Here is a 26,507-nt window from a genome sequence, read left to right as displayed (position 1 = left end):
AGTTTTAGAGGTTTCACGACAGCACATAAGCCCAGCTGTTATTATTAGTCTGAATTTAGGTCTGTCCTGAGAGCCTGAGGGTCCACATTTAACCATAAACTGTCGACCTTGTTTTCAACAGTAATAAATTATTGGGGGAGGGGCGAGTTGATGTGGGCTGAATGTAACTGTACCACGGGCTGGATTTGATCCCCGGGCCTTGACCTCTGTTGTGTAACATCATATCTAAACTGGACTACTTGACCCTACCTAACTCATCTGACTGCCTAGAACTGAAATTTTTGCCTTAAGCTTTTTTGCCACAAACATGACAATCCCATGATACTCTACTATTAATTTTCTTGGACTACATTAAGACGATTTATCACACCACCTTACCTCATTCATCTCATAGTTACTTTTGCTGACGTCCATGTTATGGGATGATATGTTTCTTTTTCTCCTTTTTTGATATCGGTATTAATGAGTGGAACCTCTGATTTTTAAGCTTTAAATTGAATTTGAATTAAATTTTAATGTATTTTTTATCTCTAGGCTTTTGATTTGTTTTGTGTGTAAAGCTTCAAACAAACTAGATATTTCCATACTAATGCAACAGCTGGAAAACATTTGTATACCCTTTGGCTAATTCAAAGATTAAGGTTTCCCTGCATTCCTGTGCCAACTCTATTTACATATTGTGATAAGAGACTCCTTTTTATATGCAGCACCTTCTGATCAATTTTAAGTGTATTTTGTTTTTCTGTGGAGGGAGGAACAGATCAAATTAAAAGGCTTGGTTAAAGGTGAAATAGAACCCAGAGGCTTGTGGTGAAGTTGTGTGATAAAGCATGGTGTCAGGACCTTGGTTTAGTGCGTACAAATCGATTCCAGAGATTATAATCTTGTTTTGAGGCTGATGCGGGTCACTAGCTCTGGGCAGTTGAACCACATTAACTAGGCTTTGCTCGGTGGGGCAGCCAACTCTCATTTTATCCTGCAGGTTCACTTTTAAGGACATTATTGAATGGTCTTCACTATTGACCTTTCTAACAAGACTATTTTCCTGCGGCAAGTACAATGTAGTTGAGACATTTTTTCTCATGTGGATATGCAGGCGAGCAGATGGGCAAAGTGTGTTTAAATTTGCATATGAATAGTGTGGATTGTTTGATGCAGTCAGTTAAATTTTGTTGATTTTTTTTCAGTTCTTCTTGGAGGAAGATTTGCTGCCTCGTGTTCCTGTTTACAATTCATCCAATGAAACCCTGTTTTACCCAAGTGGACAACTAATCACCTTCACAGGAAGAAACAATTTCTACCTTCCTGTAAGTGAAGATTAAGATAATCACTATCACATTTCCTAATGAATTCATAATCACCTTTTTTATTAATCAACCAACCAGACTGTCTCTTCTTCTGTGTGTCTAGTATTTAATTTACAGTTGCATTCTGGGTCTCATCTCATGCTCTGTTTTCCTGCGGATAAACTACGAGCTGAAGATGATCATCATGTTGACAGCAGTGGTGGTTTACAACATCATTATTCTACAAACACATGCCTCCCTGCTGGATGAATACAGCAGATTTCTCTACAAGACTGAGAGCCTGGACAGGTAGGTGCACAGTGGCAAAAGCAAAACAGCTTAAAGAGCTTGACAGAGGGATTTAGAGAGTCATGGTGTGTGAAAAGAGAGCGTTCATGTCGACTGAGAGGAGTGGAGAAAGTCATGTTGTGATTAATATCATAAGAAAAAACAAAATGCCATAGAGAGGGAGAATATTTGGAGGTAAAAAAGAAATAAAAATGTCTTGAGGTCTTCTTCCAGTCAAGCAAGTCAGGAATAGCTTCAAATGGAGGCACCCAGGGTACATCATTTACAGGTGCCATGACCACTTAAACTGGCTTCTCTCAATGTCAGTTTCTTCCCCTTAGCCCTCTCTTACAATCCACATGTTTGTAGTCAAACACAGCACCTATAGAAGAAGGTAAGAAGGTAAAGAAATTGTGCAGTGGGCCATGCTTCAGCAAACCATCGATTGCTTCTCAAAGCAGGCCAGCTTGACATGCCTTTAAATGATGCATTCAGACTTTCTATTAGACTTGTAAACATGGCTCTTATATATAGCAGTAAAGATGTTTTTAAAGTGGATGTTTGTTCTCTTTTTTTAATTTTGGCATATGAATATGTAGATGTATAGCATTTACCAATGTACTGTTGATGCAGAACAGCAGTTTAACACTGTAACATGAAACATATCAAGTCACAGTACTCTTCTGTCTGTAATGGACTTAAGCTTGTACAGTGCTTTTCTAGGTGTCTGGCCACTCAAAGCACGTTTACACCACAGGTCACACATACCCATTCACACCATATTCACTTCATATTTCATACAATGATGGTAGAGAGATGACATCAGTATTAGCTAATCTAATTCATATGCATCTATACACATTTACATTCCTGCAACACAGCAATGTGGAGCAAACTGGGGTTAAGTGTCCTGCCCAAGAAAAAATAAACATGTGACTGTGGAAGCAAGGAATCAAACCCACAACCTTTTGTTTTTGCAGGTATCTTAAAGGGAAATTTTGGGATTTTTAAAGTCGGGTCGTATGAGGTACTTGACTATAGTAGTGGCATTAGCCTCCAGTGATTTCTGTGAAAGTCGATCCTGTGGTTATTAGGAGCTCAGAGAGATCCGCGGCATAGTGGCTGTAGATGGGAACGTTTTATCTGCGTAGTTTAACAAGCTTTACATAAAAATAGGCCAAGGAAATATGTTGGCTCGCCTGTACGCTGTGTCGAAAATGTTCAAAGCACCTAATTTCTCCCCAAAAAAACCCTCTGTGTCAGTCTTCTTCTGCCACGCACTGATCTTCTGATCAGTTGTGTATGTCTGCAGGCTTCTATAGGGATAATAACACCACATCAAGCTAAAACAAAGATGCTATGAGCAATTTCAACTCGAGTGATGATGATGTGCCATCTACCGTGGATCTCTGCTCTCTCTTTTAGCTCGCTGACACTCCATGTGTATTCTTCGGTATACTCAGGTTCATACAAATATCCTCTTGTATCCACAATAAACGGCATCGGAGAATGTAGTGAATGCAGAGTGCAGCCTGGGTGGTCTTTCTGTATCCGTATGCGGTTCAAACATAGAGCATGCAATGGGGACACAATCTACAGTGTAGTATAGCTAGTAATCAGTATTAGGGATACTGATAACCTTGAAACTGATGGATTGGCCAGGTTCCATGACTGTCTTTAGGCAGATCCATATTGAAAAGCTCAAATCTGAGTCTCAGATGTGCTGGATCTAAGAATGGACTGAAGCATGCATTGTCATTTGAGAAGAACAAGACAGTGGCTATGGGTGGGGTTTAGTTTTACTGCAAGCTGGTATCCAACACCAACTGGTTAAATTCAATTCAACTTTATTTGTATAGCACATTTCATGCAGGTGTAAACTCAATGTGCTTTACAGAAGATTAAAAACAAACAGAAAAAACAATCAGCAATTCAAGCAACCCCCTCAAGTTTTTAACAGGTTCTGCCCTTCCCAAACACTTTCAGTGGACAGTTGCACAGACAAACTATATGTTGAAAATGTGAAACGGTCCATTTAGTGTTTCAGGTTTGGATACTAATGTGTTTTTAAATAAGAAATGTTCCATTAGGAGCAGAGAATACACAGTATATGGATGGGTGGATAGGTGGATGGCTGAACCAAGGATTGCTAGGGTTGTCCATTACTAGTCAGAGACTGTTGCTGGAGAACATAGTAAAAAATTGTAAAAACAAGTGTTGAGATTCAGTGACAGAGATTTTTTTTTGTTTTTAGCAGTGTTACCGGCATGTTTGTTGTATGATGTTCCTTTTTTTACAGCCTGTGGTTTGTTGCTGCAGAAACTGTGAATCAAGTGGATGAGAAGTGGAGAACTCATTCATTTGAAAATGATTGACCAAGTTAAATGCTGTATTTAGTTAGTAATAGCGAAAGAGCATGTTGCACATCCAGCTGATGTCTGCCCTATATTCTGTTACTGAGAGTGCTGTGAAGTTTGGTGGCTCCACCATGGACTTCCTCCCTGTTGATTCTGGGGTGAGACAGGGGTGCATCTTAGCCCCTACGCTCTCCAGTACCTGTATGGACTGGATAATGGGGCAGGTAACAGGGACAGTGAACTGTATAGTATCATTCAACAATGTCCAGATCACTGATCTTGACTCTGGCGATGATGCTGTGATCCTTGTGGAGACTGTAGATGTCCTTGTGAGGGCTCTTAAATTGCTGATTGAGGAGGCTGAAGTGTTGGGAATGCACTTCACCTGGGCAGAAGATCCAGGCATTTGGGAATGCTTTGGATGCAGCAGTGAAATCTGTGTCTGTGACTGGTGAGAGTGTGGAAGTTAGAGCAGTTCACCTACCTTGGAAGCGTAATCCATCGATCCGCCTACTGTGAGGCTTAGATCAACTGCAGGCTTGTACTCGCACACTGGTTGATGGGTTCCCTGAGGAAGGCAGTGTGGCATTCCTGGTATCTGAGCATACGGATGAAAGTCGGCATCTGTCGGTCTTTGGTAATTCCGCCTCACTACACCCTTGTAAGGCATGGACGTTAACTGATGGCAATCTGGCTGGACTCTTTGAAACTACTTCTCTTCTGCACATCTTTGGGTACCGTTGGCAAGACCATGTGTCTAATGCTGACCTGCTCAAGAGGGCGGGGGTTGGGAAGGGTCAGCTGCTTGATACGGGAACACATATGCTGCCATACCTGCCCTGACCTGACCTGACCTTACCTGTTGCATATAGAGATTATGACCTGACGTCACTTTCAGTTCACAACATGCCTGATTGGCAAAACCTTCTGAAACCCAACTGTCTGCTTAATGGGGATCATATGAACAGGGGAAAACAGACTGCTACCTTTTTGAAGGTTAAACCAAAGACACAGGACAGTTGAGATTGATATGTGGTCATAAATCAAGTTTCCTGACATTTATATGGACCTGATTTCAAGTTCATTAGTAATACATGTGAAACTGAAGCAGTTTTGGCATATGACTGTTTTTTCTTAGGATTTCTATGGTCCATTTGCTTCAGGATGTTACTTAAAATGAGACTGGCTTACCCAGGTATTCTTTCTTAAACTAGCTTGATCTTAAAAATCATTTAATTATCATTTCCGTCTGTGTCATTTTAATGTGACGATAACACATAGAATTTTCATATTATGTCAGTATGTATACTGTTGTTTGGTTGAAACCTTTACTTAATAAAAATTATGTGGAAATAACTCAAGATTGACCAAATACACTGCCTGGCCAAAAAAACAGTCACCACCAAAAAAAGGTCACACACTCTAATATTTCGTCGGACCGCCTTTGGCTTTGATTACAGCACGCATTCGCTGTGGCATTGTTTCGATAAGCTTCTGCAATGTCACAGGATTTATTTCCATCCGGTGTTGCATTAATTTTAATATTGATGATGGGAGAGTCTGACCACTGCGCAAAGCCTTCTCCAGCACATCCCAAAGATTCCCAATGGGGTTAAGGTCTGGACTCTGTGGTGGCCAATCCATGTGTGAAAATGATGTCTCATGCTCCCTGAACCACTCTTTCACAATTTGAGCCCGATGAATCCTGGCATTGTCATCTTGGAATATGCCCATGCCATTAGGGAAGAAAAAATCCATTGATGGAATAACCTGGTCATTCAGTATATTCAGGTAGTCAGCTCACCTCATTCTTTGTGCACATAATGTTGCTGAACCTAGACCTGACCAACTGCAGCAACCTATTACCTATTTGCTTAGTTAAATCCAAGTGGTGACTTTTTTTTTGGCCTGGCAGTGTATAAATCCAGATAAATGAGAAAGGCTACTTTAATTGATATGTGATAAATATCAGTGGACTCTAGTATTCTTTTCTCTTGCTATAAAACAAGCTGTGTTAATTGGACATTGCTAAATTATATGCACAGCTATGAAAAAAAATTGCTGTCCTTGAATGCCTTTTCACCTGAGATATTATTTCACTGTATGCTTCCTCTGCTGACATTTAAGGTCTTAATTGTGGAGGGTTTAGATTTATCACTAACTGAATCCTTAGAGGCTCTGTAATGTGATGCATACAGTATGGTGACCACTGTGACAGCATGGCTTTGTCTTAGTTTTATTTATGTAATGTGACTGTAAATATATTCCATCAGCTGAGGATACCATACTGACCATGGTGAATACCGTTAAGTTATAATTATGAAAAAGACAGCACTTTACAGCCGAAATAAACCCATTTTCTGCTTGTTCCCTAATGATTTCTATGGCCAGTATTCACTTTCTGCTCATCAGTGGCTGGAATAGCAGTGACTCACACTGTTATGAATACCCTCCGTACAAAGAAATGGGTACATGGTTTGGCTCTTTTTTTCATTCAACTATACAACTTGAATAATGTCTTTAAAAAAGGAACAGAAAAAGCTTGACTGGTCCTCTAAATATTGGTTGCTCACGTCGAATGTTATTACTGTTTTTACATAAATAAGGGTCAGTCTAATGTTTTGTTTGTTAGAACACCAAACGTTCCTATTGCCATCAAACATCTGATTAGTTTGTACCAACAGTGAACAAAACCATTCATAATCACCCTGACAGCAACGTGCCTGAACTTCGTCAGTAGCGAGGTCAAATCAGGCTTCATCATGTCAGAGCTTTCCCTCCAGCTTTGGTGGAAAGAGAGGACGCTTATTTTCTATAAGGTCAATGAAATGTCAGGGTCACATTACAGTCTGCTCTGAAGGATGATGTTTGAGCAGCTGGAACATTTCAGTCACACAATACAAAAAATTCAGTTAGTTACACTGAGAGTCAGACCGAATGATCTCAAAAATTGATTGTGGGAGTTGAAGTCAAAGTCATGTGCTGTAAATATCCGATTTAATCTCTGGATGGTCCTTTTTTTCTGGCAAATGTACTGTGTTGATTCTATATGGTGAGTTAATATTAACTGTGAAAAATTTAAAAATATAGTTTCTTTCCTAATTGTTAAACACAAATTGAATCAGCTCACATGTGAGCTTTGTCAGTCACCCATGCTGTGGTAACCAATAAGTAAAAGAAATTTAAAGCAAGAAGTATGGCATTTAATACACATATTTATCATTTCCTTCCTGATGTTGAACACAGGCCCTAAATTATTTAGAAAGGATACTGTTCAGGACCCAGTATTGTCTGTGTAAATTTAGGACCTGTTGTGTTCTTATGCTTGTTTTGTGTTACAGACTCCCTAATTTGTCTTATTTGTGATCCTGCTTATTGTCACCAAATTTGTAAACCTCTGTTTTTAAGGGCAACGCAAGGAAAGTTTTATTATTATTATTATTAGTAGTAGTAGTAGTAGTAGTAGTAGTAGTAGTAGTAGTAGTAGTAGTAGTAGTAGTAGTAGTAGTAGTAGTAGTAGTAGTAGTAGTAGTAGTAGAAGTAGTAGTAGTAGTAGTAGTAGTAGTAGTAGTAGTAGAAGTAGTTTTATTATAAATGGTTGATTTAGCCCTTTGATTCATAAAATGACACCAGTATGGCGATTAAAGTAGAGCCTTCTATTGGATTTTTTTAATGTGTCTGTTGAAAGGGTATAAGTTAATCTCAAACTAAATTGTACACACACTATATTTTGAATAAGACTTCACTAACAAGCTTTTACAAATAAAAATAGATAATATATAAATCATGGAATAACAGCCTTGCCCTTAGCTGTGCTTACATACTCAAAGCTGGAAATAGTTTAAGTCTTGGAGCACCATGGTGCTTGGCAATGTTGCTTCTCCTGGTCCTCCTCCTGCTGTATCTGAACCAATAGAAATAAAAAAAAGGCTGGGACTTCTGATATCAACTTGTTTAAACACAAAAAGAGAATGATCCTTTGCCTTGAATAGTTCAGAAAACACATTTTTTGGCTGACTGCTGGGGTCAGCCCTACACGTGGGTCTGTATGTGACTGAGAGAGTGAGTGACAATACTTTGAAAGCTGTACATACAGAGTTGTGCTATGGGCGGGGTTTAGTTCTACTAAAAGCCGTTTATAATGGCTGCCTCCTGCAGTGATTACCTCAGATGTAGATTTAGCATAGCATCAGTTTTACTAGAACTGGACCACATTTCTGTATGAAATAAAGAATTAAAACTACACCAGAAGCTTTTTTATTTTGTAAAAGATGTTTTCGCTCTTCTTCCGACCTGCTTTGGCATGAGTATGTGATAGTTACGGAGGAAAGGGTTGTTGTTTACAATGGCTGCTAGCAGAGTGATAAGTTTGGACTTGGCCACAGCAACAGTTTTTTTTCAGAAATAGACAACTTGTATTTATTAAAACAAGGATAGAGAGCAATGCTAAAAGCTTTTCATGACAGAAAAGATGTTGTTGCTCTTCTCTATGTCTGCTTTGATATGGCTTTCCGATTATTCCGGGTGAGGTTTGCCTGTGTGTCCAATGGCTGCTGTTGTTATGAATGTGACGGAACGTTCCTCCAATCACCTTTCGAGAATTTTTTGAAAAGTCTTGCCTTTTCCAAATGCTTTCTATGGGAGCTTTCCCAGCTGAATGTGAAATATATTCATGCAGTAGATATATGGAAAATTCTGCTGACAGGGCTTTGTGTTTTCAATGTTTGGGATCCTTCAGTTCTCAACCAACAGACATAAAGGACAGCACAATTACACACCCCAAAAGCCAGTCACTCTGCTAGAATATACAATTCAGTCAGGCATTTAAACAGGCATCCCAGAAAGTTGTCAGCATTCTAGCACCAATGCTACTGATCCAACAAACATGCACTGATATCATCAATAAATCACACTGGGGAGGGGCCATTCTTTGTTTCTTCAGGGGCCCAGACAATTCTGTGGGTGGGCCTCTCCCTGACTGCAGCTGTGCAGCATGCAGAAGGAAGTAGGCAACAGGAGAATGTTTATCGTATCCCACTATTTTTCAGCCTATTGCAACCACATTAGGGCTGTCACGATATCAGACTTTCACTTCATGATTATCGTGGGCAAAAAATGTCACGATAACGATATTATCACGATATCATTAAAAGTTTAAATAATAATGGGACAATCAATTAAATGTATCTTTAACTTTATTTAGGTTGTGTTCTCTCTTTTGGCAGATGAATTACACTCAAAATACCTGTCTAAGGAGGTACTGAGACAATATGAAAACAGTAACTGTACAACTGCATATAAAAAGTGCAATTACACTCAATAGCTAATTAAAAGGTAACCAAATGAACTGATAAACAGAAAATCCACAAGATGCAACATCTGCTATGATGACAGTATTAACTGAAAGAAAATCATTTGTGGATAGCAAGGGACACAGCATTTGTGTGCAACTGAAGAGTGACAGCTAATAACTATGGAATAATCCAATGTCTACTGAACAATCCCTGGAATATTTTTCTTTTTCTGTTTCCATTCTCTGCCTATGGTAGATTTTTATGAAGGAAAACAAGCATGTTAAGTTTATCAGGTTTCAATCTGGACTGAAACACTGTCTGAATATTCCCTGAAGAACTGAAAAGTCTTTCAGTTGAAACACTGGTGGCAGGAACACAAAGGACCTTCCTTGCCAGTTTTGCCAACCTTGGAAACTCACTCATTAGCTTTCCACCATTGCAATGGGTCTTTCTCTACAGGAATGGTGGGCAGGGATGTGTATGTAGAAACTTCAAGGACTGCAGTTTGTCTCAGTTTCTGCTGATTGTTCCTTCCGCTGCTGTGTTTTCTTTGAGATCATTTTGAGAATACCTGACAAGCCCTTTGAGGGCTCAGAGCTGCAGACCTCTGTGTTCTCCTCATCACGCTCTCCTCTGGCAGAAGACTCCTGGTGTGATAGTGAACAAGAGCTTCCTTCACTAGTAGCAATCTGCTGCTCTAGCTGGCTTTTGGTTGCAGTAATCACATCAGCGTCTTCTTCTGTGAAGGTCAGCTTGAAGCGTGGGTCCAGTACACAAGCCATATTCATCACTGTAGATGACACAAACACAAAAACAGATATTAGAAACTCAAGACTAGTAGAGTTTGAATAGCATTTTTAAAAACTAATATGGAAATCCTTGGTGCATAAGTTAATTATGAGGATTTCATTTCAGGTTTTTAGCAAATACTGTGGTACTAGCCAACTCACTTGTAGCCATGTCCAAATCTTCATACCGCTCTTCTAAGTTCTGGCGGATGACACATTTCATACTCTTCATCAGGCTGCTGTCATCATCCTCCTCGGCCAAGATGGATGCCGTCAGATGCAGAAGGACAGGTCTCAGGGAGGAGATTGTGATACATGTCTCTGCAGCCAGGGAATCAGTGAAGGTTCGGAGTGGCTTCAGGACCTTACATGCATCCTCAAGAGTAGAGATGTAGGACCCCTTCAGCACAAGGTGCCTGGTATTTCTGTCCCCCACAAGAGTAGCTGCCACTGCAGTATGTTGTTCAACAAACCTGCAAACATTACATTAAATTAAGAAAAAAATCAATAATTCCTCTTCAACACAACACCTGGTTAACAATGTGCAGTAAATGCTTTACTCTGTAGCGTGTTGAAGATTGTCGAATGAAAAAGTGCATTATGAGTGAAATGTATTATTATTATTATTATTATTATTATTATTATGTCAGTACGGCAAGTGAGTGTAGTGGATGAAAAGGCACAGAAAAAACTATTTACTAAATAATTATACAATAATTTACTGCCTTTAATTGGCACATGGCATGTTTATATTGACAGACACAATAGTTTTGATTGAAGAATATTATCAGAATATTATCATGTTCAAACCTACCTTGACACCATGTCATATGTAGACCCCTATCTTGTAACGTCTTGGATTAAGGTATGTTGAGGCAAATTAAGCTCTGCCTGTTTCTTTGCCAGCTCCCTCCTTCTCTTCCATGAGTGGTTGAATCCTTGGACCACACTCCTGCATGCCTTCACAGCAGCTTCTAGTTGGTTAATCTTCAGAGCCTTTCCAAGTGCAAGATTTAAATTATGCCCAAAGCAGCTGATCCAATGGGATGGGAGAGATTTAAACGCAGCCTTCATGTTGGTGGCATTGTCGGTCATAACACACACTACTGCTCTTTGGTCAATCCCCCATTCTTTGATTAGATTATTAAAGGCCTGTTTGATGTTTTCTGCAATGTGGTCGTCAGGTAGGAAAGCTGTCTCCTGACATACAGCCTTCATTTCCCACGCCGGTGTTATGAAGTGTGCAGTTAAGCTCATGTAGGGGTGGCCTGTATTACTGGTCCACAGATCTGTTGTAAAAGCAACATGTTGTGCCTTTGCCAGAGAGCTGACAACGTCAGCTTTAACTTTCAGGTACATGTTGGGGATTTCTTTTTCAGAACGCTGTTGTCTTCTTGGGATTTTGTATTTAGGAGCTACAGTATTCATCAGTATTTTGAACCCTGGCCTCTCAACTGTTCTAAAGGGCATCATGTCCTTTGCGATGAAGTAAGCCAATGATTTAGTGATGGCTTCATCCTGACATGCATTAGCCATGTCTGCCGTCCTTTTCTTCTCCACTGACTGAAACAGTGTTAGCTGACCAGAAGCGGGGACTCTCTGTCGCTTTTGTGAGCTTGCCGAACAAATTACCGGAGGAGAGAAAACACTATAAACTCCAATTATAACTTAAAAAAAAGAATTAAGACCTGACTGTAGCATTAACTTTCCCTATTCACACAACTCTCTCTGCTGTAGCAAAATCTTCAGGGTGATGAAGACAAAGGTGGGAAAACAGGTTTGTGGTATTCCCCCCTTTAGCTGGTACTTCAGCTCGGCATTTTTTGCAAACTGGCTTGTTGTCAATCTTCCCTACTTCCACTTTTCAGAACCTGAAAAACTCCCATGCTGGCGAGTTAACTCTTTTAGAGTTAGGATAGCTGTCGTTGTCGGCTACCACTGACATGTTTACAATCACTCGTAACGCTCATTACCTGGGAGCCACGTTGGCTAGGTGCCATGCTGGCTCATGCAGCTGCTGTGTCTTCTTCTCTTTGTTTTTGGCCGGTGGCAACCAGCGTTAAGGTGTATTACCGCCACCTACTGTGTTGGAGTGTGGACCAGCATAACTACCCAGTGCCAAGTGGCACTAGATCATTTACACAATACTATCATATGCACATGCAAGGTCTTTACAACAGGAAAAAACAACAAGGCAAGTCTGACAAGTTTTGTTTCTGCAGACAAGCTCTGATGGAAAAACAGAATAATATCTACTACTTAATACTAAATGGCGAGACAAGTACAGTTTCATAAATAATTATTTCAACAGAAAAAGCGGGTTTTTGTGTTGTGAAAGGTAGTTTGCTGAGAATGGCTGAATAAATTGTCCCTGATGCTGAAACACGGCAGATTTGACTGACAGCTGCAGCTCAGAGAGAGGGTGAGGAAGAGAGATGCTCTCCGTCAATGGGCGATTGTACGTGCTTTTCTGCAGCTGATTCTTTTTTAATCATTTAGATTAATAGGTTGTTTGCACTCACATGATTTTCTTGGCCCGGTTTAGCACAAGGCACTGTTTTTCATTTTTGATGTATTCCATGACACTTTTGTTTCCCCTTTACCGCTGGAACAACACCCGGTCTGAATCTCTATTAATGGCCTATATAATGATGTGTTTTCTCCTGCGGGACGGGAGAAGACACAAAATCAATGCATCCCTATTATTATGCAGGCATGAATTCTCAGGGTTTTGCGGGTGCGGGCGGAAGTGGACATACACATTGTGGGTGCGGGCTGGAGTGTAACACACATTGTGGGAGTGGGCAGTAATGGTCAGAAATTCAGCAGGAGGGGGCAGGAGCAGGATGAAGAAAACAGTACTGCGCAGGACTCTACTTGGAGGCGATCAGCCAGTGGCACTGCTCAGGTGTATTGAAAGCCCAGGTTGCTTTGATAGCAGCCTCAGGTCATCTGCATTGTTGGGTCTGGTGTCTCTCATCTTCCTCTTGATAATACCCCATAGATTCTCTATGGGGTTCAGGTCAGGCCAGTTTTCTGGCCAATCAATCACAGTAACACCATGGTCATTGAACCAGCTTTTGGTACCTTTGGCAGTGTGGGCAGGTGTCAAGTCCTGCTGGAAAATGAAATCATCATCTCCATAAAGCTTGTCAGCAGAAGGAAGCATGAAGTGCTCTAAAATTTCCTGGTAGATGGCTGCGTTGACTGTGGACTTCAGAAAATACAGTGGACCAACACCAGCAGATGCCATGGCAGACCAAATCATCACTGACTGTGGAAACTTCTCGTTGGACTTCAAGCAACGTGGATTCAGTGCCTCTCCATTCTTCCTCCAGACTCTGGGACCTTGATTTCCAAATGACACGCAAAATTTACTTTCATCTGAAAAGAGGACTTTGGACCACTGAGCAACAGTCTAGTTCTTTTTCTCCACAACCCAGGTAAGACGCTACTGACGTTGTCTCTGGCTCAGGAGTGGCATGACACGAGGAATGCAACATTTGTAGCCCATGTGTAGGATTCGTCTGTGCGTAGTGGCTCTTGATGCACTGACTCCAGCCTCAATCCACTCCTTGTGAAGCTCCCCCAAATTCTTGAGTGGCTTTTGCTCAACAGTCCTCTCTAGGCTGTGGTTATCCCTTATGCTGGCGCACCTTTTCCTACCATACTTTTCCTTCCACTCAACTTTCTATGAATATGCTTGGATACAGCACTTTGTGAACAACCAGCTTCTTTAGCAATGACCTTTTGTGGCTTACCCTCCTTGTGAAGGGTGTCAGTGACTGTCTTCTGGACATCTGTCAAGTCTGCAGTCTTCCCCATGATTGTGTAACCTATAAACCCAGGTTGTTTTGGTTGCAGGTGTTTTGAGTTAATTAGCTGATTAGGGTGTGACACCATAACTTTGCAATATTGAACTTTTCCACAATATTCTAATTTTCTGAGACACTGAATTTTGGGTTTTCATTTCTGTAAGCCATAACCATCAAAATTTCAAGAAATAAAGGCTTGAAATATTTCACTCTATGTGTAACAAGTCTATTTAATATGAGTTTCACTTTCAGAAAAGAGTGACAAAAAATATTGAACTTTTTCATGATATTCTCATTTTTTGAGATGTACCTGTACTCTCACATGCAAACATTATTCTTATCTCACACTTTAACATTTTAATCAAGGGACCAGCAATTTCTTGCCTGCTGAAAGTGCATTTTTTCGCAGGTTCCGTGGAACTTGAAAAGCTCGAGTACACATTCAGAAAACAGTATTAGCATGCATGGTTCTATGCCCATCAGAAGTTTCCATGAACATGTTGCTCTACACATTGTACAATAATTCATCCAAACTGACCCAACTTGCTTCTCCCTCTGATTCATCCCCTTTTTATTTCCACATTTTCATAGCCTTCATAGCCAGCAGCTCAGGAAATTAGCTCCTTAACAAGTATGGGCAGCATAATGAGGTAATAAGGAATGAAATCAGTTTCTTTGAGACTGTAGAGAGAAATCTGTCCCAAAAATTTGTGCTCATTATATGAGCAGAGAGCAAGTAAGGCCACACGGAGAAAGACAACTCAGGGGAAGTAATCCTCAGGGCCTGTGTGGACGATGTGGTTTTATTATCTGTACTTCAGACAATTTTATAAATGATAAGACAGGAAAGTGTGTCCCAAAATATTGTGTATATTTCCTTTTTAATGTAATTCTTCTATGAAATTGATTTTCTAAATTTCTCTTTAAAGTTTGCAGCCAGAAAGTGGATGAGAACAACTGCAGAAAAATACAAAACGTAAGGTTACATATGTAACCATGGTTATATGAATCCTGGATGACTACCAGAGGCGGTGCTTCAAGCACTGGATAACACATCGCGCATGCGCAGGTTGAGTAGGTATACCAACAAAGTCACGTGTGACACCTGTTGATCCGGACAGCCTATATATTCTGGTGTCATCAGGGAATCAGTTCCTACGGAATCTTCTCGCAAGGACACAAGGATTCTGAGTGACTAAGGGCTCTGGCGGTCATCCAGGGTTCATAGAACCATGGATACATACGTAACCTTACGTTCTGTTTTATCCTTCCTGACTCCCAGAGGTGGTGCTTCAAGCACTGGATGACCTATACCACCATGGTCATGAGGAATCCAATATGTACCAACTTACTGCATGGAAGCAGCAGAGTCCGGGGATGGGGGTGGGGATGTTCACTTTGTAGAACCTCGTGAGTGTGTTTGGAGTCGCCTGCGAGGCTGCCGCACAAATGGCCTTCAAGGATACCCCTGTCATGGCCGCCCATGAGGTGGATATACCCCTCGTGGGGTCGCACCGCACACCAGTTGGCTGACCATCTGCCTGATATGCCTTGTTAATAATGTCCACATCTGGTGGGACAAGCGTTGCTTGGAGACAGCACTACTTCTCTTAGGACCACTATAACAGACGAACAGTTGGTCCAATGTACGTATGCTAGCTGGTACGTATGCTAGTATGTATGCTATTAATATATGCTCTCAAGGCACAAACCGGGCACAACAATGCTGGCCTGTCATTATCTTTCCCTGGTGGGGGATCAAAACATGTAAGCTGTATTGGTTCATCGAGGTTTGCCCTGTACAATACCTTGAGCAGGAAAGCCGCATGTGGCCACAAGGTGACCCCACAATCATCTGGGTGCCACCTCAGACATGTAGGGCTGACAGACAGGGCATGGAGCTCCCCGACACGCTTTGCTGTAATAAAGGCAACGAGGAAGGCTGTCTTCGCCAATAACCAACTTAGATCTGCCTGTGCCAAAGGCTCAAAAGGAAGCAAACACAGACGGTCAAGTACGAGGGCCAGGTCCCAAGTTGGCACTCTAGGAGCTCATGGGGGACAGAGCCGGATAGCTCCCTTCATAAAAAGTATAACTAACCAGTGGCAACCAATTGTGCTGTTGTCGACTAGAGCATGATTAGAGGAAATGCTAGCTACATGTACTGAGGGTAGATGGGGAACAGCCAGAATCCAAGAGGTATTGTAAGAACTCCAGCGTTCTGGGTCTACATGGTTGTCTGCACACCACGCCAAAAACAGCCACCACCTGTTCTCATACTGTAAGCGGGTAGATGGGGCTCTGGCGTTCAGGACTGTCTTATGGACAGAAACCGGGCAGCGTGTCAAGATTGGGTTGGGCCCTGCAGCGGCCAGACCCACAGCTGAAGGCGTTGAGGGTTGGGATGCCAGATCTGACCCCCCATCTGTGACAGGAGATCCTGTCTGTTCAGGAGGTGCCATGGCAGGCTGCAACAGAGTCTGCACAGTAGTGGGAACAATGATCTCCCTGGCCAGAAAGGGGACACCTGGAGCACCCTGTGGCCCTCCATGTGAACCCTGTTAAACACTGCCTGAATCAAAGGGAGTGGAGGAAAGGCATACAGGAGACCTTTGGCCAGTCGTTTGCCAGGGCATCCTGCCCCAGAGGACTGGACTCTTCCCTGCAAGGGGGGGCATTGGGTTGTGGCTTCTGAGGCAAAAAGATCTACCTCTGCCTTGCTGAAGAGACCACCACCTGTGGGTGAAGATGCCACTCCCCTGGGGAAGGCTTGCAACTGCAACTTGGTTTCGCTTTCCAGGCAAGTACATCGCCCTTAGGCTGGCTAGGTGCTGCCCAAGTCAGGAGGTCCTGGGTCACCCGCAGTAACGAGTGGACCTGGTGTCCCCTTGATGGTTGATGTGCGATACTGCCGTGACATTGTCCAAGCGCACAAAGGCATGCTTCCCCTTGAGGAATGGCAAGAAGTGTCTTAATACCAGATGCACAGCCTGCAGCCCGAGCACACTGACATGGTCTGAACAGGCTTGAACAGGCCACTTTCCCTGGGCTGTTCCGTTTTGCCAAACTGTACCCCAGCCTGTGAGGGAGGCATCTATCAGGACAGTTTCGCGCCGGGCCGCAAACAAGCCCACAGTTACACCTTTCTGCAAAAATGACATCCGTCTCCGTGGGGCCAGAGCAAAGAGGTACTGCCGAGACATTATGATTGGTCTGTGTCTGTGCAACCATGTGTCTGGATCAGGGGTGCCCAAATTCTTTTCAGTGAAGGGCCAAAAATGAATTGGGGTGGAGAGTCGTGGGCCAAAACTAAACATTCATGTTGCAGTGCATGAAATTAAATGTGACTATAGCATAACTGTACAAAATAATAACTCATACAAAGTAATTTTGAAAATGAATAACACTATTCTTTATTGTGTTTCACAGCATGAAATTACTTAACATCCATATGGCACAAATACTAATTGGGCATACCGCCCTGAAATCAATTTCAGTAAAAAAGTACTCATGTTCCCAACTATTTTTAAACTTTCTCTTATCAGTATGCCACTGCCTCACATGCTCCATCTCTGCCATGACCCCAGCATCTTTTCACTGACTCACTCTCTGGTCATGGGCTTCCAGATCTGAGCTGACAGGAGCTCAACAGTGCCACCCTACCCCCGATGTAACACAATGTTAATTTGTGGTCAGGAGAGGAAGTGCAACAATTAATAAATAATGAGAGAAATATTTAGACTGCTGGCAGTGGGGAAATAATAATTAAGAAAAAAAATTTGAACGTGGGCAGCAGGCCAAAAATAACAGCTGGTGAGGCAAAGTGGGCCCGCGGGCCCCAAATTGGACAGCCCTGGTCTAGATGGAAGCTGTTGAGCCACCTTTGGAGGGGGCCCAGCGACAGTAAACCCAAAGGCATGACTGTTGAAGCTGCTGTCAACTTCCCCAGCCAGAGGAATTTCACATATGGGAGCTTCCTGGCCCCTCGCAAGAGGGAGGGGCAAATGTCCCAAAATATCTACCCGCCTGCAGACTGGCATGCCTTCATCAAAACTGTATGCAGATCCACACCGAGAAATGTGATGGTCTGAGAAGGAACAAGGCAGCTTTTCTTGTAGTTTACCCTGAGGCCCAGCTGGGCAATTTGAGAAAGTAGAGCTGCTGTGTCCTTGGATAACTGCGACTGGGACAGTGCACACACCAGCCAGTCATCAAGGTAGGGAAAGGCTTTCATGCCTTTTACCTCTGCAGTGCTGGACATATGAAAGGGCATTACCCTAGACCACCGTCCTCCTTTGTTACTAGAAAATCGATTGAGTAGTAGACCACAGGGTCTACGGGCTCGATGGCACCTTTGACCAAGAAGGCAGAGAGCTCTAAGGGCCAGGGCTTTTGCCAGGTCTTGTATGATGGTCATTTTGACCTGGCCAAGGGCTGAGGGCCAGTGTTGGAACTGTCGTCTGTACCCCTAGGCTAGGATGGAAATCACCCAGGGGTCTGGTGTTAAGCTCAGTAACTGAGCTGCTCTTGGGAAAAGCAGCCGAGGGCCGGCCCCAAGGCCTGAGTGTCTGCCCCCCAGCCTCTAGGGCCTCCAGGGGGGTGGGAATTTGCACCCGAGGTCTCACTGGTGGGAGCAGTGGACTGAAAGCAGCACTGGGGGGCAGTGGAAACACCCCTGGGCCATTGGTGGGGAGGCATATTCCTCAATCCAGAAAGCTGCTTCCTGGTCTTTCTAGCCTGGACAGTCCACTCTAAAGCCTCTATAGCAGCTGAGCCAAACAGCTCTCCAGGCTCCACTGGGACACTGTCGAGGGTCCTCCTGCTTGCTTCTTTGAGGGGTGTCTATGCCAGCCAAACTTGGGCGGGCCTGGACAAGGGTGGGCATTGTCCGTCCCAGCTTCTTTGTCATCAGTGTGAAAGCCTGTAGTGATTCATCACTGAGGCTGTGTGCTGTGGCATCCAACTGAACCTCCTTTAGGGTGACAAAGAGGGCAAGCATAAGGTGGGACATGAGGTTTCCTATTCGTCCCATTCGAGCTGCTGCATCATAAGATCTTGACAGGACATCATTGGTTACCCCACACTGAGGGCATGGACAACATGCATCCTGCCTAAGGGCCTTATCTGGCAATACAATGAGGGCCACAGTGGTCTGTTTTATAGCTGGCATGTGATGCAGCCCATACTTGGCTGCATCCTGCATGGCTGCAAGAGCTCAGCCATCTGATGTAGCATGGGAAAGTGCTCTTGGATGTCTCCAACATGCATGCAACTCCTTCAGGTACTCCTCAGAGGGAGGCACAGCGAAGGTCTTTGGGGCCGTGCTGCTTCTAAAGAATGCACTGGCTACTGGTGGCTTTACTTTGGGAAGGTCCAGCTGTAGGTGTGCAAGGGCCGTATGAACGATGGCCCCTATAGAGTCATCCTTAGAACCTCACCAAGAATGGGTCGAGAGAGAGGACCCACCAAGCTGGGAGAGAGGAAGCGTGAGCCCACCTTCATGAGCTGGTTCTAAGGGGCAAATCCTCCAATAAATGGGTAATCAGATGCTGGTAGTTGGCCCAAGCAAAAGTGCTAGCCAACTATGCCACTATACTAGGAAGGACACTGCCTTCACCAGTCAAAGGTATGTAGATTAAATCCCCAATTTACAAATTATTTGTTACAAAACAAATAGAGTTGGTTTCAGCGAAATCACTACTGCCACTAGAAGAAAAAAGGTCAGAAGTAAGGCTGGAATGGGAGTGTAAACACTGCCTTAGGAGTTGAGGGTATATACAGAAAAAAACCCTAGTTACAAGTGTTAGGAAATAGAGTTGGCTTCAGCAAAAACACCATTGCCACTTAACTAGAAAAAAAGCTCAGAAGTAAGGCTGGAATGGGAGTGAACACGCTTGCTTCCTATTCAAGGGTATACAGATATAATTGTTACAAAATAGAGCCGGCTTCAGCAAAAACACTATTGCCACTCAAAAAAAATATGTCAGAAGTAAAGCTAGAATTGGAGGGAAAACGCTTGCTTCCTAGTCAAGGGTATGTACAGAAATCAGCTATAATTGTTATAAAATAGAGCTGGCTTCAGCGAAAACACTATTTCCACTTAAAGAAAAAAAAAGTCATGAGTAAGGCTGGGATGTGTGCGGAATCATCACACTCACAGCCAAACTAGCAGCTGTGTGCTCAAGTTGAACCAACTGGAGTGGACACACCTACCGATAATCAAACTGCTTACACCTGCATCGGGAGCGGGAGTGAACACACTGTCTTCACCGACAAAGGGTACACAAAATAAACTCAGGAAGCCACAGTGCTACTGTGGTAATACAGGCTAACACGGCTAAACAGCACAATATACTAAACGCTGGAAAATATCCAAGATATACTCAAATAATAAACTGTTTAGCTTATAATGATTCAAAATGAAAAATGGTGCTAAAGACGGCAGCACGGTGCAACCAGGTTGCTACCTCTATAACAGAAAGCTATCGTTTTAGCTCGGCGGGCACGCCTCACCTAACACCACAATAACAGACACTGTTATTCTGCTGCTGTGGGTGAAAGCAGATTCAAAAGATAGCCGAAAGGCTAAGCTGTCGCAGCCCTTGGAGGGCAACTGAAGACGCAGCTCCGACCACAGTGGTCACAGAAGATGTAGGGGAACTGATTCCCTGATGACACTGGAAGATATAGATTGTCCAGGTCAGCAGGTGTCACACATGACTTTGTTGGTATAGGTACTCGACCTGCACATGCGCGATGTGTTATCCAGTGCTTGAAGCACCGTCGCTGGCAATCAGGAAGGATGAAGTAGAGTCTAAAGTTGCTCTGTGAACTGCAAACTATGAAATAAGTCTTTTGGCAGCACCTTTTGTGGTTTTACTGGAATAATAAAGAGATTTTCTGCTTCACTGCTGGAAGCCATGGTGGCAAATTGAAGTCTTTACAGGTGTTTTATTCAAAATAAAACTTTTTAAAGCCCGCAGCAACAACCATAATTTATTGATAACTTTTAAAAAGCATCACCAGATGGTCAGTTCATCTACTCAGATCTGAAATGTGTTATTTCTAGCACAGGAAATGCAATTCACTTTGTGGTGATTGACTCAGCTGTTCAGAGAAATTCAAATAACATAATATTTTAAAGGATTTGTCCATCCAGTAAGCCAACACATTTCAATGGATTTCTGTCATTAGCACATTTTTGCAAGATTGACAAATTCTAAAGGTTTGGCGATTTCTGTCGCTGAAAAACATCCAGTCACTATGAAGAGTGTTTAATCTGAGCTGAAATTTTGCTGCATGTTTTTGTGCTTCTGTCTTCTATAAAACTGTCCGTCCTCTGTCATTTTTCATTGATTCTCTGCACTGAATCGATTGGATAATGAACCAGGCGGGTGCAGAACTTGCAGGCTGTTTCCTCAGTTGTCTGCTGAGCTCTGCCCTAGATAAGAGTCCATTAATATGCAAAATGTGCTCGCAGAAATGAGGCTGCATCAGTCCTGTTTGAGTCTTATCAAAAAAGGGACGGCCAGACTGCACTATTCTTATAAAAAATCAGTTTCATTGTAGGCATACGTTATGTATGATGTAAGAGGGACTACAGCTCCTATACAGTGTGTTTTGGACTTCAAGTGCAACTCTTGAATATATTTTCACACATAAAGCAGCCAAATGTGTGTATGCATGCACATGAGAATTATTAGGGCTCCCTAAATTAGGATAATGATGGTGGAAACATATTGAGAGTATATTTGCGATAAGAAATAGCGTGGCATTTTTAGAAATTCAGACAAAAGGGAGCACAGTAGTAGAAAAAATGTTGTGAAAAGTGACTGTACTTATATTAGTGATGTGTTACAACATAAATATGTTGATGTACACACTGAATCTGCTGATCATGAGCACTATCTTGTTGTTTGTATCATCTTGAAAAACGCCTCTTGTAAATGAACTTCGGCTGGCAGTGAAGCTCTGCCACCAGGCGTGCAGAGAGTAAACAAGCTCTTGTCACACTAAAGCAGAAGTGACAGTTTAAAGGGAGAGACAGCTTGGAATAAAATGCTCTGCTAACCAATCGTGTGACACATGTCAAAGACGACTGATAGCAATCTGAATTTTTAATTAAATGCTATCCGTCTCTGTCTTTTACCTTTTTCACCCTCTTTTCTCTACTCTTTATCTTTTCTCTCTGTATCTCTGTCGTAATCTTTCCTGTCTTCTCTTTATTCTCTCCTTTATCTCTACCCTTCAAGACCAGGAGTTCTCAAAAACCTGAAGACCATGGGCTCTATCTCCCTCTTTATCTTCTTCATCACTCTGCTTGTGCTCGCCCGACAGGTAAGTCCACTCTGTAATTGTTTGAGTGACGTTATCGTCTGCCCTGTCTACATTCACACTACCACACAAAGAATGCAGTGTCCAGCTAACATAAATATCAGCATCCAAATATAGTTTCTTTAATTTTTCATGCTCTTTCACATTGTGTCTGAACTGAGAGACTAGTTTTCCCATGCACTCTAGTTTTTTATGTTTTGTCAGTTTGTTTGCGTTTTAATTAGACAGCATAGTGTAATACCCAACCTTTATCTTCTGTATACCTCTCATACAAACATCAGTCTTTTGAGTGTCCACTTAAGGCTGGCTAATGTATTGATACCAACCCTCAATTCCAAAAAAGTTGGGACACTGTGTAAAATGTGAATTAAAACAAATACAGTAAATACCTTTCAGCCTATACTAAGTGAAATACAGCATTAAGTTATTAGAAGATATTTAATATTCAATCTGATCTTTTTTTTAATGCAAATTCTGGCTTTGATGCCTGCAATATGCTCCAAAAAAAGTTGGGACAGAAGCATGTTGACCGCTGTTTACTCACCTGTTCTTTTATAACACTCTTTAAGACTTCAATTATTGCAGAGTGCTTCTTGACATTGACTAGATGAAAAAAGCAGGGACATCCCTGAAAAATATGTCATCTGAATGGAAGCATTAATTGTTCCAAAATCTGTATGTACATCTCGGTTTTAACGGTGTATTCACAGATGTGCAAGTGACCTATGCCATGGGCTTGAGTACACCCCCACACCATCACACATGCAGGCTTTTGACTTCAGCTGGCCACACACTTCATGATTTTAGGCCAGATTTTCCTCTCCTGATAATTGTGGAGGCGTATCCTGAGTGGAGACTCATCGCAGATGATTATTTGTCTAAATAATCCTCAAGTTTGTGGTGGCAATACAATTATTTTGCTGCTTCAAATCCTGTCATAACATCCCAGACCCCAAAACGTAAATATCAAACACCTTTGATATTTACAATTCTAGTTCGTAAGGCCTCCGATGAAATACCCACAACAACCAATGAGAGAGAGCAGATTGAGTAGCATCACAAGCCGTATGTTATATACTTCTATGACATCCAGCTGATGATATCAATAGTTATCCATGTTTGTTATTCTCCTGAAGCCACATTTGATCACACAAGAGTCTGTAAATCCCATGTGTGTGGAGTCCTCACAGTGAGGCCATTGACAGGTCAGCAGGTGTTTGGTCTCCAGTCGTCTGATGGTCTGGCTGAGTTGTCTAGTTTGTGAACTCAGATGATTTAAGATGAAAATTTGTTTGAAATTGCTCTTATGTCTGTGGTCTACATGTTTTTAAAATCCTTTAATATGTGAAAATCGTCTAGTGTAACACTAACCCTAGGGTTGGTAGCAATCTGATACTGGATGGCCCTATCCTCAGTAGCTTTGAGGACTCAATGGCTATTATTTCTGAATCTGAAATATGAATTTCTGAAATAAGGACTCATGAGACCACAGTACACTTTAACACAGTACAACTGAAAGGGTTGACATACTGCAGCTCTTTGGGAGGTTGAAGGCCCACCCCATCTCCATCTATTTATCTGTTTCTAGATTGGCCAAAAGTCAGGTTAAGTTGGGGTTTCCAATTTGACAACTGCCATCACTTGGCTTGATAACACCTCTTAAGAAGCCACTGGGGGACATCAGTGATACAACATCCATGTCAACAGTCAGTGCTCTCACATCCTTGCTGTTGAGGCACTCCATGCGGTCTCTCTAACCCCTCTAGTGGTCTCACAGATGAGCACAATTGACTTTGATGGATGGCAGTGCAGCTTGGCATTGCTACTGGATCATTGAGGTCATTGATGAGTATTTTTCCTATGCGTCATGAGAGCTGGCTTTTAGAGGCTTAATGTAAATACAAACAAAATTGGACTCTTGGCACTCCTTCCTCCATTCCTCTCTCTGTAAACTCTATATTACCTCTGAGCTTTGGGCCAAAGTGTAGCACATCCCATTCATCTTCTAGATGGAAATCCACCCTGCGCAGCTGATGCACTCAGCAGAGAAGGCAAAGCTTTTCGGCTGCTGTGCCACACAGTGCAGAAGAGGCATCATGGGAGCAGTTTGTCTGGCCTCCCTTAAGCTGCTCTGGGCCAGTGATTTAAATCATGAAAGCTTTGAGCTTCCTGGGTGGACTGAGATTTAGTGGTCAGGAGATCCAGGGACCAGAGACCAGTCATTCTGGGAAGTTGTGTGGCTCTAAGTCCAGTTATTTTGGGGTTTATGTTACACTAAGGGGTGATTACTGAAGTGACTGAGAACTTGGGCACAATGGTCTGAAGCTACAGTACAGCTGCTATACTAAAATCAACTGTATATATTTAGAGTAAAGGAACATTTTAAGTATCTTATTACTACAGAAAGACACTTGGGAAACTAAAACTAGAATACCGGCCATAACTTCATCATAGAGAATATCGTAGTGTTGTTTAGCAGTTGGATTTACACTTATTCTTAACTTCATTAGGTGCATTTGTTCAACTGTTTATTAACATAATCAACTAATCACATGACAGAAACCATTTCATTCAGGCATGTAGACAGGAGCAAGATGTTCTGCTGAAGTTCAAATTAAGCATCAAAATGAGGAAGAAGGGTGATTTAAGTGACTATGGACATGCCATGGTTGTTGTTCTGGCAGGCTTTCCTGATTTGACCCCACCTTTGGTTTTGGTAGCAGAACAGAAGACTTATCACACCATGCAATATATTACCAATCTTCCATTGCCCAGTACTGGTGTGTGCTTTTTTTGTTAGCTGTTATTGGCTTATAGCAGTAGCACCCGAAGTGGTCTTCCTCTACTGTAGCACATCTGCTTTAAGGTGCAGCACGTGGCATTTAGAGTGGGGACGTTAGACTACAGTAAAATATTGTGATAATTCGTGGTACAATACTTTATTGATTTTAAAATGCAGTAATGAGGTTTTGTCAATTAATCATTGACTTTGTTGGTGCAGTAGTTTTGTGATGTAATTCAACCTTCAAACCACATATATAAACATATAGGTATGTATGTTTGTGTGAGTGAGTGTGTGTGTGTATATGTATGTATATATATAATTTTTTTATTTCAATTCATCTCACAACATTGATAGTTAACTCATGTTTAATCGCAAATTAGTCATGCCATTTTTATCCGTTGCAAATGTACCATACAGGAATATTTCAATATCTCAACATTTAAATACCCCTATCAACAAAAATGCTTTCTTTTTGCAAATGTTTGTTCATGGCAACAACCCAAAACAATGATAGAAATGTAAAAAATTTCCTAAATGAAGCTCAAAGATACTGAATGCTCAAAAAATAGACTGAGAGATAAACATGATAAACTCAAGTCAACAAGAGACAACAGATGCGAATACTGACCTTAATTTAACATTACTGAAAATACTGCAATGTAGTGTCCAATTTCCGACTTCTATGCTGTGATAATTTTATATAAAAGATATTTTTTCAGATTTTCCTAAATAGTCAATGCAAATGACAGTATAATTTTCAAGTTACCAACCATTAGAGCATAATTCAAATTTTATTGAACAAACCTTTTTCAAAAATTAAAAAAACTCAAAATGCACTGTTCCACATTGTTATGCACAACAGAGTTTCAAACATTTTATAGGATGTAAAGAACTGAAAATGGTCATTTGTTGAATTTGCAGCATTAGGAGGTCATATTTACTGAAATCAAAAGCTGTTTCAATCAAAAACGTCTAAAGTTACATGCTAACATAGGACCCCTTCTTTGATATCACCTTCACAATTCTTGCATTCTTGAACTTGTGAGTTTTTGGAGAGTTTCTACGTGAATTTTTTTGCAAGATGTCAGAATAGCCTCCCAGAGCTGCTGTTTAGATGTGAACTGCCTCCCAATCTTATAGATCTTTTGCTTGAGGATGCTCCAAAGGTTCTCAACAGGGTTGAGGTCAGGGGAGGATGGCGGCCACACCACGAGTTTCTCTCCTTATATGCCCATAGCAGCCAATGACACAGAGGTATTCTTTGCAGGACAGGATAGTGCATTGTCATGCATGAAGATAATTTTGCTACGGAAGGCCCGGATCTTATTTTTGTACCATGGAAGAAAGTGGTCAGTCAGAAACTCTATGTACTTTGCCGAGGTCATTTTCACACCTTCAGGGACTCTAAAGGGGCCTACCAGCTCTCTGTTCATGATTCAGGCCCAGAACCTGACTTCACCACCTCCTTGCTGACGTCGCAGCCTTGTTGGGACATAGTGGACATCCACCAATCATCTACTACAGGATTTACTGGATCCACTACTGGCCGAGTAGTAGGTT

At 42.0% G+C, this 26,507-nt stretch overlaps 1 protein-coding gene across 5 annotated transcripts in view; it reads left to right on the top strand.

Moving 5' to 3' along the window:
• adcy2a (adenylate cyclase 2a) overlaps positions 1-26,507 on the top strand; it is a 133,637-nt gene that overhangs the window by 93,081 nt on the left and 14,049 nt on the right. For 3 of the 5 annotated variants that reach the window (XM_041793298.1, XM_041793300.1, XM_041793297.1), the window contains exons 18-20: positions 1,188-1,307; positions 1,411-1,595; positions 22,081-22,165. In XM_041793298.1, coding sequence (XP_041649232.1) covers positions 1,188-1,307; positions 1,411-1,595; positions 22,081-22,165 — 390 coding nt within the window. The remainder of the gene's footprint in view (positions 1-1,187; positions 1,308-1,410; positions 1,596-22,080; positions 22,166-26,507) is intronic. The other 2 variants (XM_041793299.1, XM_041793301.1) reach the window with 1 other exon arrangement.

This window comes from Cheilinus undulatus, linkage group 8 (genome assembly GCF_018320785.1).
Source record: "Cheilinus undulatus linkage group 8, ASM1832078v1, whole genome shotgun sequence".
NCBI classification, from domain to species: domain Eukaryota; kingdom Metazoa; phylum Chordata; class Actinopteri; order Labriformes; family Labridae; genus Cheilinus; species Cheilinus undulatus.
This window is presented reverse-complemented; position numbering and strand designations above follow the sequence as displayed.